This window comes from Marmota monax, unplaced genomic scaffold (genome assembly GCF_021218885.2).
Source record: "Marmota monax isolate L192 unplaced genomic scaffold, Marmota_monax_Labrador192_F-V1.1 WCK01_AAM20220418_F8-fsc00051, whole genome shotgun sequence".
Classification (NCBI taxonomy): domain Eukaryota; kingdom Metazoa; phylum Chordata; class Mammalia; order Rodentia; family Sciuridae; genus Marmota; species Marmota monax.
In genome coordinates, this window is record NW_026695202.1 from 16,366,753 (window position 1) to 16,382,295 (window position 15,543).

The 15,543-nt window shown below is 63.5% G+C and overlaps 1 protein-coding gene across 2 annotated transcripts in view; it reads right to left on the minus strand.

Moving 5' to 3' along the window:
- Wnt7b (Wnt family member 7B) overlaps positions 1 to 10,076 on the minus strand; it is a 44,397-nt gene extending 34,321 nt beyond the window's left edge. The window contains exon 1 of one of the 2 annotated variants that reach the window (XM_046429746.2): positions 9,606 to 10,076. In XM_046429746.2, coding sequence (XP_046285702.1) covers positions 9,606 to 9,676 — 71 coding nt within the window. In that variant the 5' untranslated portion in view covers positions 9,677 to 10,076. Of the gene's footprint in view, positions 1 to 5,247; positions 5,805 to 9,605 lie in introns of those variants that run through there. The other variant, XM_046429745.2, reaches the window with a different exon arrangement.
- Between the last annotated feature and the right edge of the window lie 5,467 nt (positions 10,077 to 15,543).

A 15,543-nucleotide genomic window follows, 5' to 3' on the forward strand; every position in this document is an offset into this window, starting at 1 on the left:
CTTGGGACTCTTTGGGCCAAAGTTTTAATTCAGAAGCCCTCAACACCCAGGCCTGCTGTAGGGATGGTGCACCCAGCTACCACTGTCCCCTGACCAGGTGCCTTCCCGGTGGGGGCCTGGCCCACCCACACATCCAGCTGGGCAGGGCGGCAAGGCTTTGAGCACAGAGGGCTGGGAGCAGAGGTGGTCATGGGATGTTGCTCTGGCAAATGATGGACGCCCAGGTGCTGTCAGACAGGACTCCCAGGGGATGCGGACACTGGCTCTCTGGACCACGGACGACGCCCTAGGAGCCACCTGCTGAGCAGGGCACTTCCTCCCAGCCATATTCCCACTTGAGAGTCACCGTCCGCAGACACTCGGGGGCTGCCCACTTTTAGGGTCTTCCACTTGCGGCCTCAGCCCTGGCTGTGGGGCACCCCCAGCAGCTCGGCAGCCACCTGCTCTGGTGGCCAGGGGTCCGGCCCCCCTGCCACTCTGCCACCGAGACTGGGCTGGCCCATGATGCCGGCTTCCGTGCCCAGGCAGGGCCTCTCCCGCATCCCTGGCCCCACTCCTCCTGCACCTGCTTGGGTGCCTGCAGGCCCGGAGCCCTCACCACCTCCCGGGCAGGAGCGACCCTGGCCCAGAGTCAGGGTCCACACTCAGAGGGCAAGGGTGCCCTGGGTGGGTGACATGCCTGGGGGAAGGGCTGGCAGGCTGAGCGGGAAGCAGGGAAGGGAAGGGAGAGGGCAGCGCACCTGTAACAACCCCACCCCACCGGCCAGCCTGAGGGGAGGCCCCCAGCCCCGCGCCAAGGCGGGAGGACAAACGGCGGTTTTGTCCTTGGCCAGCGGGCGGCCCGCGCCACACAATGACCCTTTCATCAGGCTGAGGGAGCCCTGGGCCGGGGTTTCATCTGACAAGGGAGGGCGCCCGCCTCCTGTCCCCATCTGAGCTGGACCCGGGGCCACGAGAAATGGAGGCCTCCAGGGAGCCCCCAGCAGCCTCTATCTGCCCAGGAGGTAAGGAGAGGCCTGAGAGCCCAGGGACTGTCCCCAGGATGCAGAGGGGCGGTGCTCTGGTCACACCCCTGGCCCTGGAGGCACCCACAGCAGTGTTGCCCTGGCCCTTGACCCTGACAAGAGGCTCAGGGGGGAATGGGGGGCAAGAGGCTCAGGGGGGAATGGGGGAACAAGAGGCTCAGGGGGTATGGGGGCGGGGCAGTAAGTGTGACTTGCTCTGTGCAGAGTCCCCAGAGGGTCCAGGAAAGTGTGTGACTGGAGAAACAGAAATTGTGTAGATGGTGCCTCAAAAGTCACTTCCTTCCTGGGCCACCTGCCCAGCCCCTCCAGGCCTCTGAGGCCTGACTAGGCCACCTGGGGCCCTCACCCACTTCCTCTCCCAGCTGGGCTACCCAGGGAGAACGACTGTCCCTTCAAAGGCAATGGGGGACAGGTGAGGGGCCTGGATCCGGGTGAGCTGGGGGGCCTCAGGAAAGGGCCTCCTTTGGACCTCAGCACCCAATCTGCCTCCCTTGGTAAGATGCTGGGGGCCTGCTGCAGGGGGTCTCTCTCACACTCTTATTCAGCCTGGCCAACTCCTATCTATCCATCCTTCAAAACTCTGTCCAGGTAACGTCTCAAGAGCCCTCCGAGCCCATCACCTCCCTCTGACGGCAGCCCCTGGGCCCCCGGGCTGCGGCGGCCAGCCTCAGTGCCCCCTGCCCCTCGTCCTGGGTCGAGACCTTCCCCTGCATTTTCTCCCTGGGTGCTCAGGGCCACCCTTCAAGGTTTGTGCGACCCCAATCCTCACCCAAAAGAGGAGACAGCAAGGTTGGGACACATGGAGGCAGGAAGAGTTGAAGCAGGAGTGAGAACCCAGATCTGGTCACCCGAGGGCCCCTGGTGGGAAGCCAGGTTAGAAAAGCTCTGTCCTCCGCAAGCTCCACACGACCACAGTCCCAGGAGGGAGCAGTGGCCCTCCAAACACAGAGGCCCCGAGCGGCCGCTGCCAGGGTGCCGTGGGCGTGGTGGGGTTTCCATGATTAGTGGTGCTCCATTTGTCTGCAAGGTTCCTGGGGCTTAAGATTTCGTGAGGTTTCCCAGCCACGGACCACCATGCTGCAGAGTGTCACGTGCTTTCCAATCCTGAGGGCACCTGGGCCTGAGCTGAGCCTGTCACCATAACTGAAAAGGAGTCTGAGGTCCAGAGAGCTCTCCATACCTGGACAGATGCCTCCCTCCAGACTTTGAGCTGCCCCTCTCCAAGGGTGACCTGTTCACTCTGGAGCCTACAGCTCCATCCTGCCCCCAACAGGCCGTGACGCCATGCGAGTGGGTCTGATTCAGCACCCCGCCCTATGAGGGCCATGCCCACAGGGCCTCTGGGACTTCAGTGGACACCACCAACTACACCACAGTGGGAGCCAGGAAGAGGTTCGGCCTTAGCAGGCAGTGGCCAGTGCCCCCCGCCCCCCACAGCCAGGTGGTCGGTGAGTAACCACCCTGTCACCATGACTCACTCGGCTCCCCAGAGCAGGCGGTCACCATGAGAAGCTGCACCGGAAGACCTGGGGGAGTTGTCACAACCAACCCCCACATCTGGAAGAGGAAAGCCAAGACGGGAAGGGACCTGCCCAGGACAGGGGCCCAGCCTGGTCCCCGGGCCTGGCTTATGCCAGACCCCCATGCCAGTTGACCCAGCACTGCAAGGCTTTCTCGGGGCCTGTGGCCCCCACCTGCACTCCTGTGGTCACTTGCTGGACCCCCCTGGCCCTGGAGCACCTACTCTGACAAGCACGGAGGTGGCTAGGGCTGGCCGGAGCTGCCTTGCACAGCTGGGCCACACTCGGCATCCGGTGGGGGCTCAGGGCCCTTCCAGGCCAGCACACCCGTCCAACCTGATCAGTGGCAGGGGCCCAGGCATGCGTCTGGGATCCGCTGTGTGCGGACCACAGCCCAGCACAGGGAGCTGGGGGGCAGCCCAGATGAAAGGGGCAGGATCAACTGTCCGCCAGTGTTTGCCATCGAGCAATGGGATGCCTTCTGGAAAGTTCTCTGGAGCAGAAGGAAACCTCCACCCAGGGCCCCTCCTAGCCCCGGCATCCTCAGATCCCACAGGCTGACCCCTGAGGGCATACGCAGCACCGAGACAGGCCCCAACCCCCTCATCTCTCCTGGTTCCCACAGCTCTTGTACACAGGCTGCCTCTCCCAAGTTCCCAAAACAAGGTCTCCGCACTAGGCATGCCTTCCCTGGAGCTGCCCGGGCCCTGCGCCCACCTGGGCATCTCACACACCTGCCAGCCCTGTGCCTCCCCGAGGGCAGGAGAAAGCCCAGGGACACCCATGCCACATTAGCACTCTCTGCAGCTGCAGACCCGGCCCACACGCTGGGGCAGGAGCAGCTCAGGCGAGGCAGGGACCTAGGCTGTCCTACTGAGCCCAGCACTCCGACCCCAGCACTGCCCGGGAACATTTGTAAAGCAGTTCCCTTAAGAGAATGTCTGCGCACAAAGCACGCGGTGCAGTTGGGGAGAACATGGGTACAGGCCTGGCACAGCGGGCAGGGAGGTGGGGAGCCACCCCCCAGGATCTGGGGGCTCTGGGGGTATCTTGGCCACCACCTGCCGGAGAGCCCCTCAACTGGTGCCCTCCCATCTTGCTCCCACCCAGCTTCTGAGTTCCTTGCTCACCCACTCCTCTCAGCCTCCAAACCACCCCTGGAAGGCCGTTGGCTTCCACCCCTGGACACCTCCCCAGGAACACCAAACCTCAGCCAGCCAGCTCCAAAAATGATGTCTCAGGCAGAGTAGCTGCCGGATCTCTAGCAAGGCTGAACACTGAGATGCCAGGATTCTGGGGAGGGGAGGTTTCATGGACTCAGGAAGCCGGATCTAAAGCCCCCTTGGTTGACCCGTTTTCCCAGGAGGGACAAGAGAAGTAGGACCTCTGGCCGGGTACTTCGCCTAAGTCCTCACTGATCAGGCGGTGCCTACCGGGCCCTGAGCCCTGCCCAAGACGGCCTGCTACCCCCCACCCCACCCCAGCTGATGCCTCCGCAGCCGGGGCTGCCCGCCGGGCCTGGAGCGCTCTCTCTGCCCGGACCTTGTAATTATGTCCCACAGCCGGGGAAACCACGGGCCTCGCAGCATCTGGCTGCGGTTGCGAACTTTTGTTTCAAGATGCGCGACTATTTATAGAAGGAAAACTGGTAGGATAGTAATTTCCTAGGAGCTGGAGGAGAAATTGGCTGCGTCTTTATTAAAAGGGGGTGGGGGCGCGGCGATTTATTAGGACTGTGGCCGCGCGGGGGAAGGGGGTGGTGTAGGGAGCGGGAAGGCGGCGGCTGCCCCCTCTGGCCGCGTTAAGCGACCCCGGACGTGGCCCGCGTGTAAAGGAGGGGGCGGGGGAGGGGAGGAGGGGGGAAGGAGAGCTGGCTCTGAGGTTTAATCAGTAGCATCCAGCTTAAATTCCCCCAAACGGCGGTTCCATAAATCAAACTTCTTTTTAAATCGGAGGCCAGAGCATATGCGTCCCATTAGGAATCGGGAGAAGCCACTGCTGCGCGGACGCACCCCCTCGGCTCGCTGGGCCGGACTGGGCCCTATCCGGAGCTTTGCCGTAGCCTGGTGGGTGCTGCCTGGCCGGACGCACACATGCGCCCATGGTGCGCTAGCTCCCTGAGCCCTGATCCTAGGTGGTGCTCCGCAGCCGCCCTAGCACGCTGCTCGCCCTTCTTGCCCCCAGGTGAGGAGTCGACCAGGGCCAGGGGGAGGCCGCTCAGCACCGCAGGAAGGCACAGGAAGGGTCAACCTGGGCGCTGACTGGGGGACACAGCGTGCACGTGTGTACCGGTGCGTGTGCCCGGGAAGCGGGTGTGTGCGTGCACCTCACCCTAGTGTGGCATGGCCATGTGCGCCGCGTGGGTTTTGGAGAGAGGGTACCGGTTGGTCCAGGACTCCTCTGGGATGCACAGGGAATCTCCGCGCAACCCGGCTAAGCCCAGCCCTCGCGCTGGTACGCACAGCCTGTTCTATTCAGGCAGTGGTATTGCTCTCAGCCACCCTTTCTCTGACCCCAACTCTGGGACTTCTCACTGCCGCAGCTGTTTCCCAGGTGCTCTACCTAGGCAGCTTAGATCGGCAAAGCCACCCAAAGTCCCTAGGTTTCCGTGCCCCGCCCTGTGTCCCCTGCCCACCCCGCTCCAATGCTGGAGGCCAGGGGGTCCCCACTCACCCACCCCGCTCATCGCCCGCGGCACTCACAGGTAGCTGCCGCTGGACAGGAGGAGAAAGATCTGCGGGCAATAGACGGAGAGGAGCGCGCTGCGCGGCGACAGCAGGAGCATGGTGGGCCGGCGCGCCTGGCGGGGCTGAACAGGCCCCACCGGCAGGGCTCCTGCGCCACCTAAGACCGGGGTCCCCGAGGCCCTCCCAGATACAGGGCGACGGCGCTGGGCGCTAGGGGCCAGGGCTTGCGGGCCCAGGGGCAGTGGTAGCCCGTGCCCCGCCGCCAGGGCCGCGCATCGCGCCGGATCTGGGGCGGCGGCGGGCGCTGGTTCTGGAGTACGGGGGTGGGTCAGGCCCGGAGCGGCCCGCTCGCCTTGCGGCTGTCTGGCCCTCCGTCGGTCTGTCGGTGCGAACCGGCTCTGTCGCTCGTTCTGGCTCACGTCTCCAAGTCTCCCGAGGCGCGCAGCTGCCATTGGATGGGCCGCCCCTACATCCGCCTCCTCCGCGGGCGGGTTTTTTTAAAGGGGAGGCTGACCCGAGCGTGCGGCGGGAGCCGCCCCCAGGGTTTGCCCAAGTTGCCTTGGTCTGGACACCCTCACCCCCACCTTCAGCGAGCCACGCCACTCTGGCCTAGCTCTGTGCGGCGCACCTGGGGGAAGGCACCTCAGGGTAACCGCGCGGAGGCGTGTGCTCCGCTTAGGGGCTGTGCTCAGCAACGTGTGTTCGTGTGTGCATGCATGTGCCTGCATGCGCCTGCGGGAGCGTGGGCGGTCTGGGAGGGCGCAGGTGTGAGTGCACAGATGCGCCCTGTGTGCTACCCTCTCTCCCGACGGCCACCAGTTAGGGGAGGTTCGGCCAGGCCAGCCTGCTTTGGTGCTGGAGCCTGGTGTCTGCAGAGCGCCGGTAGCCCTGTCGTTGGCCTCGGTGGGGAGGCTGCCAATGGGAGAGCCTGACAGGTGCTGCTCTCTTTACACTTGGGGCCCCCAACGCTAGGTCCCCACCCCTCATCTTTTGCTCTCCTTTGAGGATTTGGTTGTGACGTGTGGGGTGGAGCAGACCACAAGGACAGACTTTTCAAAACAATCCTCCTCCTTCCAGTAAGCTTTCTAAAGCCTAGAACTCAGATTTAGGGTCCCACCTCCTATTGTCTGCCAAACCTGGCTGTTTAAGAACCCTCCCACTGGAGGGACGGAAACCCTGTCAGCTGCCGGGAGGAGGCAGAGCAGTAAAGGGGAGCTCTGTGCCCTGTGGCCAGTGGTGCTGGCCTCCCAGCCTAGCAGGGAGACTCGTCCCACACGTCCAGCAGGAAAGCACCTTCTCCACTTTCATCTCTCTGGTTCCCAACTCCTCCAGCCCCCTGCTTCAGCTGGCCACAAAGGCAAGGGCAGGTCCGGGACTGGGCTGATCCTGGAAGTTCAGTGACCTTGGTGCAGTGGGCCCAGGCTCTAGGTTATTCCATTCAGAAATGACCCTGGAGAAGATCCTCAAGTCACCATGTTCTGAAATTGCTCAGAATCCAAGACACATCTGTTCTGGGGTTTGGAGGCCTGAGTTCTGGTCCCACTGCTGAGGGGCCTATGAGTGTTGGACATGTGGGGGGGGGGGGATGAGGGACATGCAGCACCCAGGGGTGGGCTCAGGGGGCTGAGATCACAGAATACCCCTCAGTGCCTACAATCTCTGATTTGGGGTTAGAACATTAATGATCCTAAAATCCCAACTCCTGGGATTCCAAAGTCCTGGAATACATCATTTAAAGGGGTCCCCAAGTGGGGAACCGGTGTGTTGCTGCAGTACCCCCTCAGGTCTTCACGTCCCTGCAGGAACCCCCTGGAGGAGGTGCCTCAGGCTGCCTCTGCCCTGGGCTGTTGCCCAGGGATGTCATGGTCAATAACCATAAGAAAGGCTTTATCAATGCCACAGGTGTTTATTGGGATACACGTCACCACCACTACCAGGGCAAAGGCCTCTGGGACTGATCCCTCAGCGGCACTGAAGGAGCATCGACCATCACTGCATTTCTGTCTTTATAGAGGAGGATACTTGGGAAAAGAGCCACCACCCAAGGCACTGGCCAGGAGTGAGGGGAGGACAAAGTCAGCCAGCCTGTTAATCCCACCCCAAACCCCCTGAGCCACTGAGCTGCTGATCATTTGGTCATTTAACCCTTTAGGTCACATGTGGGCCCAGCTTCCCCTTCCTACTCACCTAGTGAAGCCAAGATAATTTGCAAAGAAAGCAGGGCGGAGCCTCTGGGGAGGGGCTAGCCAGGTCCCTACCCTACCCTCTCCTTAATAGATCCCAGGGCTGTCCGGCTTTCCTGGCTGTCATTTTACAGAGGGTTTGGAGACCACGTTTGGAAACCCAGGAGTGGGGGAAGTATGTGTTTTAGGGGGACACACCAGGGAGAGGAATTCCTTCTCCAGGGCTCTGGCAGAGCCAGGGCCACACAGAGGGACACTTGGTCTTTGCCTCCCTTCTTATCTAGTCCCAGAAGAAAGTTGCAGGCAGGTGCCTGGATTTTAGGCTGGGCCACAGGGAGACAAAACATTGGGGTCTTGCTCTGAACTGTTCACAGTGGCCAAAGCTGCAACTCCACTTACAGAGGGTGCAGGAGACTTAGGAAAGTCAAGCAGACCTCGAAGCCCTGGAGCCAGACGGTGGGCCAGGCTGGCCCTGGCCCTTAGCTCCTTCTGCTGGGGATGGTGGGACGCACAGAGCTCTCCTGCTAGTGGGGGAGGGGCTGCTTTCTGAGGACTCCTGTTGAGGAACTAATGTTAGGAAGACGAGTGGAGACCAGAGCCAGTCCACCCCAGCTGTGCCACTGTTCCAGGTGGACAGTGACTTGGCCTCCTGTGCTCAGTTCCCTAGCCCTCAACCCTGGGAGAGCAAAAGCTCTGAACTCTAGGGCTGCCCCACAGAGAGCAGGAAGGAAAGACCTTGGTAGAACCAGGCAGCAGGGACAGAGCCTCACTGAGGGCTGCTGACCCTTCCGTGGGCCCAGGAGGATCACTGCAGGGCCCGCAGAGTCCAGAAGACAGTGGCCTGTCCTCCCCACCCCCACCCAGCAGGCCCAACGCTGGCACCCCTCACCTCCATAAACAAACACCCAGGGACACAGCCTACCCACGGACCTACAATAAACAGAGCCACCAGCAACCACAGACACGCCCTCCCAGGCCTGCAGGGCCGAGGCCAGGACCAGGGGCTCCCAGCCTTGCCTCTGAAGCCGCCAGCTTAGGATTCTGACCGCTCTGGGCCTCAGTTTCTCCATCTGTAAAATGGCGGAGGAGAGAGGGATGTAAGGTTGATGGAAGAGATGATTCTCAGATCGTGTTTCTACCTCCCACCTGGGACGCGCGCCTTCCGAGTACGGAACCCACCGCTCCTGCGCGTCTGCTCGCGGCCCTTCACCACGGCTCAGAGGGGCTTTCGGACGGTGGCGCACAGTAGGAGCGCGGGGCGCGGGTGCCGGCAGGTGCGAGGGGCGCGCGGCGGCACCAGGCGGTGGGCGACCCCGTGAGGCGCACCGCACTCCCTCTGGGTCACCCAGTCCCCCCACCCACAATCGAGGGAGGCAGAGACGGATTCTGTCTAAAGGAGATCGCGGTTCAACAGGTAGGGACTCGGCTGGCTTCTGGAATGTGGAAATACGACTCGGAGCAGCTACCGCAGCGAGCAGCGAGCGCGGCCCGCCGGGCGCCCGCCCGCCCGCCCGCCGGGCCGCGCCAGGGGGAGCGCGGCGAGAGGGGGCCGGGCCCTGGGCCCCGGGCGGGCGGGGGCGCGGGCCCCGGACGGAGCCCGAGGCGGCCGGGCGGGCCCCGCGGCCCATCCTGAGCCAGCCGGACGAGTTGTCAAGGTAATTTCAACACGTCCGGGTGATGGATAGAGACGGAGGGCCGCGCCGGGTGCCGGGCCTGCGCGCTCGCGGTCGGGTGCGCGCCCCCCGCCCACCCGGCCTCCCCGGCGGCCCGACGCCCCCCGCCCCCAGCCCCGGCGCGCCCTCCAGTCGGCGAGCGCTCGGTCCGGGCTCGGTGCCCAGCGCAGCCCGGGGGAGGGAAGGCGTGTCCCACCCCCGGGGCCTGGAGCCCAAACAGGTGAAAGTACGCGCCGGGCACGCTCGCCGCTACCCGCGAGCCCGGAGGCGGCCGCCCGCGCGCCCCGCTCGCTCCTCCGGCCCCGGTCTCGATGCCCCTCCGGAGCACTCGTCGCGCAGGGGGCCCTGCCGCCTCTCTGCGGGGCTGGGGCAAGGGTCCGACTCCCAGGCCAGCCCCGCAGGCCCCGTAGCCGCCGTACCCACTCAGGTCCACACGGCCCCTCAGGGACCCCCTGGAGGAGGCTCCTCCGGCTGCCTCCACCCTGGGCTGTCGCTCCCCGCCCACAGGGACACTCACCCGAGCTTCACGTAAAGGACTCCAAAGCAGAGAAACACGTAGAAAATCCACTTGCGAAAGTTTCTGTGCATGATCCAGGGAGGGGGGCTGCGCCATAGACAACTGCGGCCGGAGGGGACGCGCGGGCCCGGCGGGGGACGGGCAGGGGCCGGGGGACTGTGGGCAGACGGCGCTCAGCCGGCGCTGCGGCTCGGGCGGCCGGCGACGCGCGGGCACTCGGCGCGCGTTGCCACCATGGTGAGCCCAGGTCGCTGCAGCCGCCGCGTGCACCCGGGGGAGTGACCCGAGCCGGGGACCGCGACTTCGGAGCCCCGCTGAGTGACTGTGGGGTCCTGATAGCGCGGGCCTGGCCCGGGCGCGGCAGGCGGGCGAGCGAGCGCAGCCTCCACTGGGCTCAGCCGCCTGAGGCCGTGCGCGCCTCGCAGAGCGCCGCGGCGGCCAATGTGTCCGCACTTGTCGGCCTCCCCAGGTGACTCGCGGCCGGGGCAAGGGAGCCGCGAGCGAGCGAGCGCGCCGCAGGTAGGAGGATCCGCCTCCCGCCCGCCCTCTTCGCTCGCCGCGCGCTCTCTCTCTCACTCTCCGGCTCTCCCCTCCCTTTTCTCCTCCCTCCCCCGTGACACACAAACGTGTCTACCCCGCGCCCCCCTCCCCAGGCCAGCTCCCTTCCGATCGCCCTCGCAGGACTGCGGGGGCGGGGGAGTTTGGGGGGAGGGCGGGGGAGGGTGCGGCTCGGAAAAGACACCTGCGCTGCTCTGCGCCCGCGGGGGTGGGGGTAGGAATGGGGGCCAAGAAAAGGCCTGTGCAGGTCCTGGTGACCACTTGGCTTCCAGTTTCTCGGAGGAAGGAGAGACCACTCACCCCATCTCCTTTCCAAGCTGCACGACCCTCCCAGAAATCATTCACTACCGGGCCACACCCTCTGTTCTGGCATTGCTACTCCCCCAGCAGAGCTTGGTGGGAGACAACCCCCTCCCCCAGCACTGTCCGCAGAGCTAGTCCAGCATGGAGGCATGGAAGATGGACAGGCTAGCCTGGCCAAATGCAGGAGGTAGATCGCGTGATTTTTTTCACCAGGCACCAGAGTAGAGGGCGAAGGAGGATAACTGAGGAGACTTCCCTGGCATCAGACAGAGGCTGTTGGCTCCCAGGGGCTCTCCGCCCTGCCCTTGTGCCATCAGCACCTGACCTCCTCTGCGATGCCCCCTTCAGTGTTGAGAGGCCAGAGCTTAAGTCAGACTGGCCTGGGGGTCTCAGTGGCCGTCTGGCCTGGTTCAGAGCCTGAGGAGTGGGAGTCAGGGAGCCGCAGCCCCGGTTGCACCACATCTGGTCTGTCCTCAGGAGGTCAGCTGGTAACCTGATCCTTGTCCAGGCCAGGAGCCCTTCCTGCTCCCTGCCTCACCGTGGGACTCCTTGGACCAGGGACCAAGGGCCGGCGGGTGGCGGGTGAGCGGAGAGCTTACTCTCCAAGGACCAGCCAGCACCCAGGACTGCTGGGTGCAGGGAGCAGGTGTGCGGCCGGCGGGCGGGAGGAAGATGGCTGCCCCTGCGGCCCACCCTCACCTATCCCGGGCCTGGACTACATCCCCTGGCCTGGCGGTCCCGCCGACCCCCTGCCCCGACCCCCTCTTAATCCCTACAAATCCTCTGAACCTTTGCCACGACCCGGGCACGGGCCATTTCTCGGCCCCAGGATCAGAGGCGAGCGGGTGCAGCTGTGCGGAGCGCGGGGGGGGGGGTGGGTGGGAGGCCTCTCGGGAGGGGACGTCCATCACCGGCGGGAGACAGAGGTGAAGACGAGAAATGGCAGTGGCGGCTCTGCCCCGTGCCCCTTTCATCCTAGCGCCTCGGAAGTCGCCCCACTTTACGGACTGGGAGCCGAGGAACCGCAGGGTCGGACGGGGAGCGGGTCGGGCGAGCGGCGGACGGGAGCGGGAGGAGCTCGGCGGGCGGATGCTGCCACCTGGCGGCCACACGGCGCGACGCTCGCAAGCGGGCAGCCTGAGCCGGGGATCGCGGTGCCCGGGCCACCCGACCCGGGTCCGAGAGGCGGGCAGTGCGAAACGGAGCCTGGGGGCCACCCCGTCCGTGGCGCCAGCAGCCGCAGCTTGGCGTCCGTTAACAGGGCCAGTCCCTGGACCTGTCAGGCCGCGGTGGGGCTGAAGCAGCCCGAGCCTCGCGGCCACCCAGCCCCAGTCCCGCTCTGGGCCCGCAGCAGGGGGGGGGGGGCGGGAGAGGAGGGGTCACAGTTCGCGGCTGTTAGGGACTTGCCCTGCCCCTCAGTTTCCCCGGGAGAGCGGGACGAAGGATGCGCCTCCGACCGGCCTGAGAGCCTGCGGAGCGGCGTCCTGCTGCCCCCTGCCGCCCGTGCGAGGCAAGCGGCCGGGGTTGGGCAGACCGCCTGGAGACTGTGGTTCAGGGGACCACCCGCGGGTGAAGGACCCCGAATGACTGAAGGTGGGGAAATGGTGCAGGAAGAGCCCTGGCTGGCGGACACAGAGGCCGGGCCACTCCCCAGCCTAGGCTCTGAGGATGTCCCATCCTCTAGATCTGCGACCACTACAGGTCCCCACCCCATAAGGCATTGCAGCTTGAACAGGATGGTGGCCAGGTCTGGCTCCATGGGTCCCTGCATCCCTCTGTAGGGATATGAGGCGACCTCACTTGCCAGAGGTGGAGCCAATGCTTCTTCTGGGTCAGGGCTTTCCCAGTTATGGATGAATATGGAAACCTGCAAAGGCCCAGAGGCAGAAGTCCCCAGAGTCAGGACACCCTGGGGCCAGAGGGGTCTTAGGTCACCTGTGGGCTCAGTGGGGCTCTGCTAGTTCTTAAGGTGTGTGGCCTCGGGCAAAGCTCTCAACTCCTCCAGCCACAGAGGCACCACCTTCATGGTAGTGCCCACGCCCCAAACTCATTTGGGAATGAGTTCCCCCAAACGGAGTGAAGAGTGCCTGGCACGTATGGGCACTCTATCCCTGCAGGTCCAGTGTCCTAACCCTACAGTCCTGCGTGGGGCAGAGCTTGGGGTGGGGGGGCAGGATGAGCCAGATGAGGCCTCCCTCATCTGTCAGGCCAGGCCCACCCGGCCAGCCCCACAGTCCCCAGGGACGGTCGTGGGGAGCTGCCTGTCTCAAAACAGGTCAAGTCTCTGGTTGCATGGGAAGGGAGTTCCTGGGCCTGGTCCAGTTCTCCTTGAAGCATGGGGTAGAGGCCTGTGGGTCCACCCTGCCATGCCTTCCCACGCAGCCCACCTGGACAGCGCAGCCTGGGAGCTTCTGCCCTCTTCTCTGGGTGCAGGGACTTGAGCTTTCTGGTTCTCTCGGTTTTAAGCAACTGCCTCCACCAGGTTCTGCCTTCTCTGCAAGGAAGCTTCCTGGAGGAGGTGACCTGTAAGACTCTCATCTGGAACAGCATGATCCCTTTGGGGAGAAGCAAGGCTTTGGCGGGAGTGAGGGGGGTGTTGAATGTCCACCACAGACCTCAGGCTTGACCTTGAGTCCATAGGAGCCGCAGGTGGGATTACACAGGCAACGTAGGTTTCCAGTTTAGATCATACCAGGGTCCGTGGCACCACCTTGGCCCGGGCCAGGGTCCTCTGCTAATGGCATCCTCCAGGATGGAAGCCCGGAGGCCAAGGTCGAGTCTGACTTTCCCCCATGTCCTCAGGGTCTAGAGCAGAGCCAAGGAAGAGCCTTGTGAGAAAGATGGGTGGATGGTGGCTGGAGGCATGCAAGGATGGGTGAACGGGTGGGGGATGGACGGATGGATAGGTGGATAAAGGGGTGGATGGGTGGATGGATTTTCCCAGAATTGGTCCAGGGGCAAAGAGTCCTGGCATCCTGGGAAGGGTCCCACTAGGACATTTTGTGGGGGATGGGAATATTAACAGCGGCTGTCATAATACCAGTCCACATTTAGTGACCAGGTGCTGTGCGCTGAACCGCATGCTCCCAGTTCACCTGTGACCTCACTGAGTCCTTGCACAACACCCAAGAAAGCCTACCCTGACCTTCAGGCTTTGCGTTACTTGTGCGTCCACTGAACAGTGCCGCTGCCGCCTGGCGGGGTGGACTCCCTGCTCCATCAGCCGGGTGACTTTGGCCAAGCACCTTCCTGTCGGCCTCGGTCTCCTCATCCGTACAATGAATCCCCTTTCCTGGGGCCACACGCTCAGAGTAACCCCGCAGGAGTTTCTGGGGTCAGGAAGGGCTGGGGGGTTGTGCCAGTCATGGAACATGAGGACCATGTGGGGTGGGCAGCAAGAACCTGGTGCTGCTGGAGATGGGGGGCTGAGCTGAAGCTCAAGGCCAGGTCCCTGTGTGGTTTGGGCTGCAGCCTGGGGTGGGTGGGGGGCAGCTTCCCAGTAAGACAGCCCTGCACAGAAGGAAAGGTCCAATGATCTCATTTGTCTCCCTCATGGGAAAATAAATGGTCGCCCAAGGAGGAGTTGGGCCTTCTGGAGCCCCTGGTTGGTGCCCACCAATCACAGCACTGCACCCAGCCGCTAACCCAGACCATGAGGCCGAGCACCCAGCCCCCAGCACCCAGGGCCCAGGGACGAGCTGGGTTAGGGTCTGAGGGTGTCAAAGACAGACGCAGGCCTTGGACCTTGTCCTTTGGGGCCAGGGCCCCTGGTCTCGGCTGCCTGTCCAAGGAGGACCTGCTCAGTGGGCTCTGGGCATTTAGGACTGTTGGCTGTCAGGAGTCGTCGTGTCCCAGCATGCTCAGCAGTGTCCCTGACCTCCTCCCACCAGACACCATGGTTCTCCTGGGGCGTGGCAGCCCAGAGTGTCAGCAGACATTCCAAGGTCCCTGGGGGCAGAGCAGCCCACCGAGACACACTGGTCTAAGTTAGGAGGTTCGGAGTTTTCAGGGTAAAGGACCCAGGCGTGTGGTCCCCAGGACATGGCCTGGTGGCCCAGCTCACGCAGGACCAGGGTAAGGCATAGTCTTAAAGAATCAGAAGAAGAAAAGTCCGATCAAGCAACTTCTTATTAGGTGACACGGCCTTTGCTGACTCTGGTCCCACTGTTGGCCATGCCTAGTTGTAAGGGAGGTCAGGAATGGGCTGGGCTGCGCTGCTGGCCGGGACCGGCTAGCACTGTCCCCAGGAAGGAAGGACGATGGAGGACAGCTGGCAGTCCCTGGCCTGCTCAGCTGTGGTCCCCCGCGGTCCTCTGCACTCTCCCGCCTGGCACCCCTCATGTGACCCTCGTGCTCCTGGTCTAGGAGGTGTGGTCCTGCCCCTCAGCTTGGTGCAGGACACCTGGCAGCACTGACCAGCAAGGCCTCCCACTTGTACCCTCTGATCCAGACAAACTGCCCGCATTGTTCACTGGACTTGTGTGCCCCCCTCCAGTCCTGACGAGGCTGGCTACACAGGAGGGCCACTCCAAACAGCGGAGTTTAAGCAAGAAAGATCTATATTTTTGTTTCTCAGAAAAGAAGCCCAAATGTAAGCAAACTTGAGCTGACATAAAGGCCACACGCACCGTCAGTGAAGGGAAAGCGAGGAATAAGAGACGAGTAGATGAGAAATGAAAGACGGAGAGCAGGCAGGGACGCACAGGAGAGTTTGTCTGTCCGATAAAGGCCGCCTCTCTACAGGAGAGAGGGCAGCACGGGCTTGGGTTCTGGCACTTTCATGGGACAGGCTCAGGAATCAGAGCCAGGCGGGTCCTAACGCGGGTGGCTAGGGCTGGGTTGGCATGAGGGAGTGGTGAGCCTTTCTCAGAAATGCCCTCGGGCAGGAAAGTGACACTTTTTCCTTAAAATAGTGGCTGTCACTTAAGATGGCCGTCCAGATGCTAAGCAAGGACCTTATATTCCCCCCTTTTTTGTTTTTTATTGGGTCCTTTAGGGACAGGTCACTCTACTGTAACTGCTTCCTGCTGGGAAGGGGTGGCATTTGAGTCCCTCATTAGAGGCCCGGGATGTCACT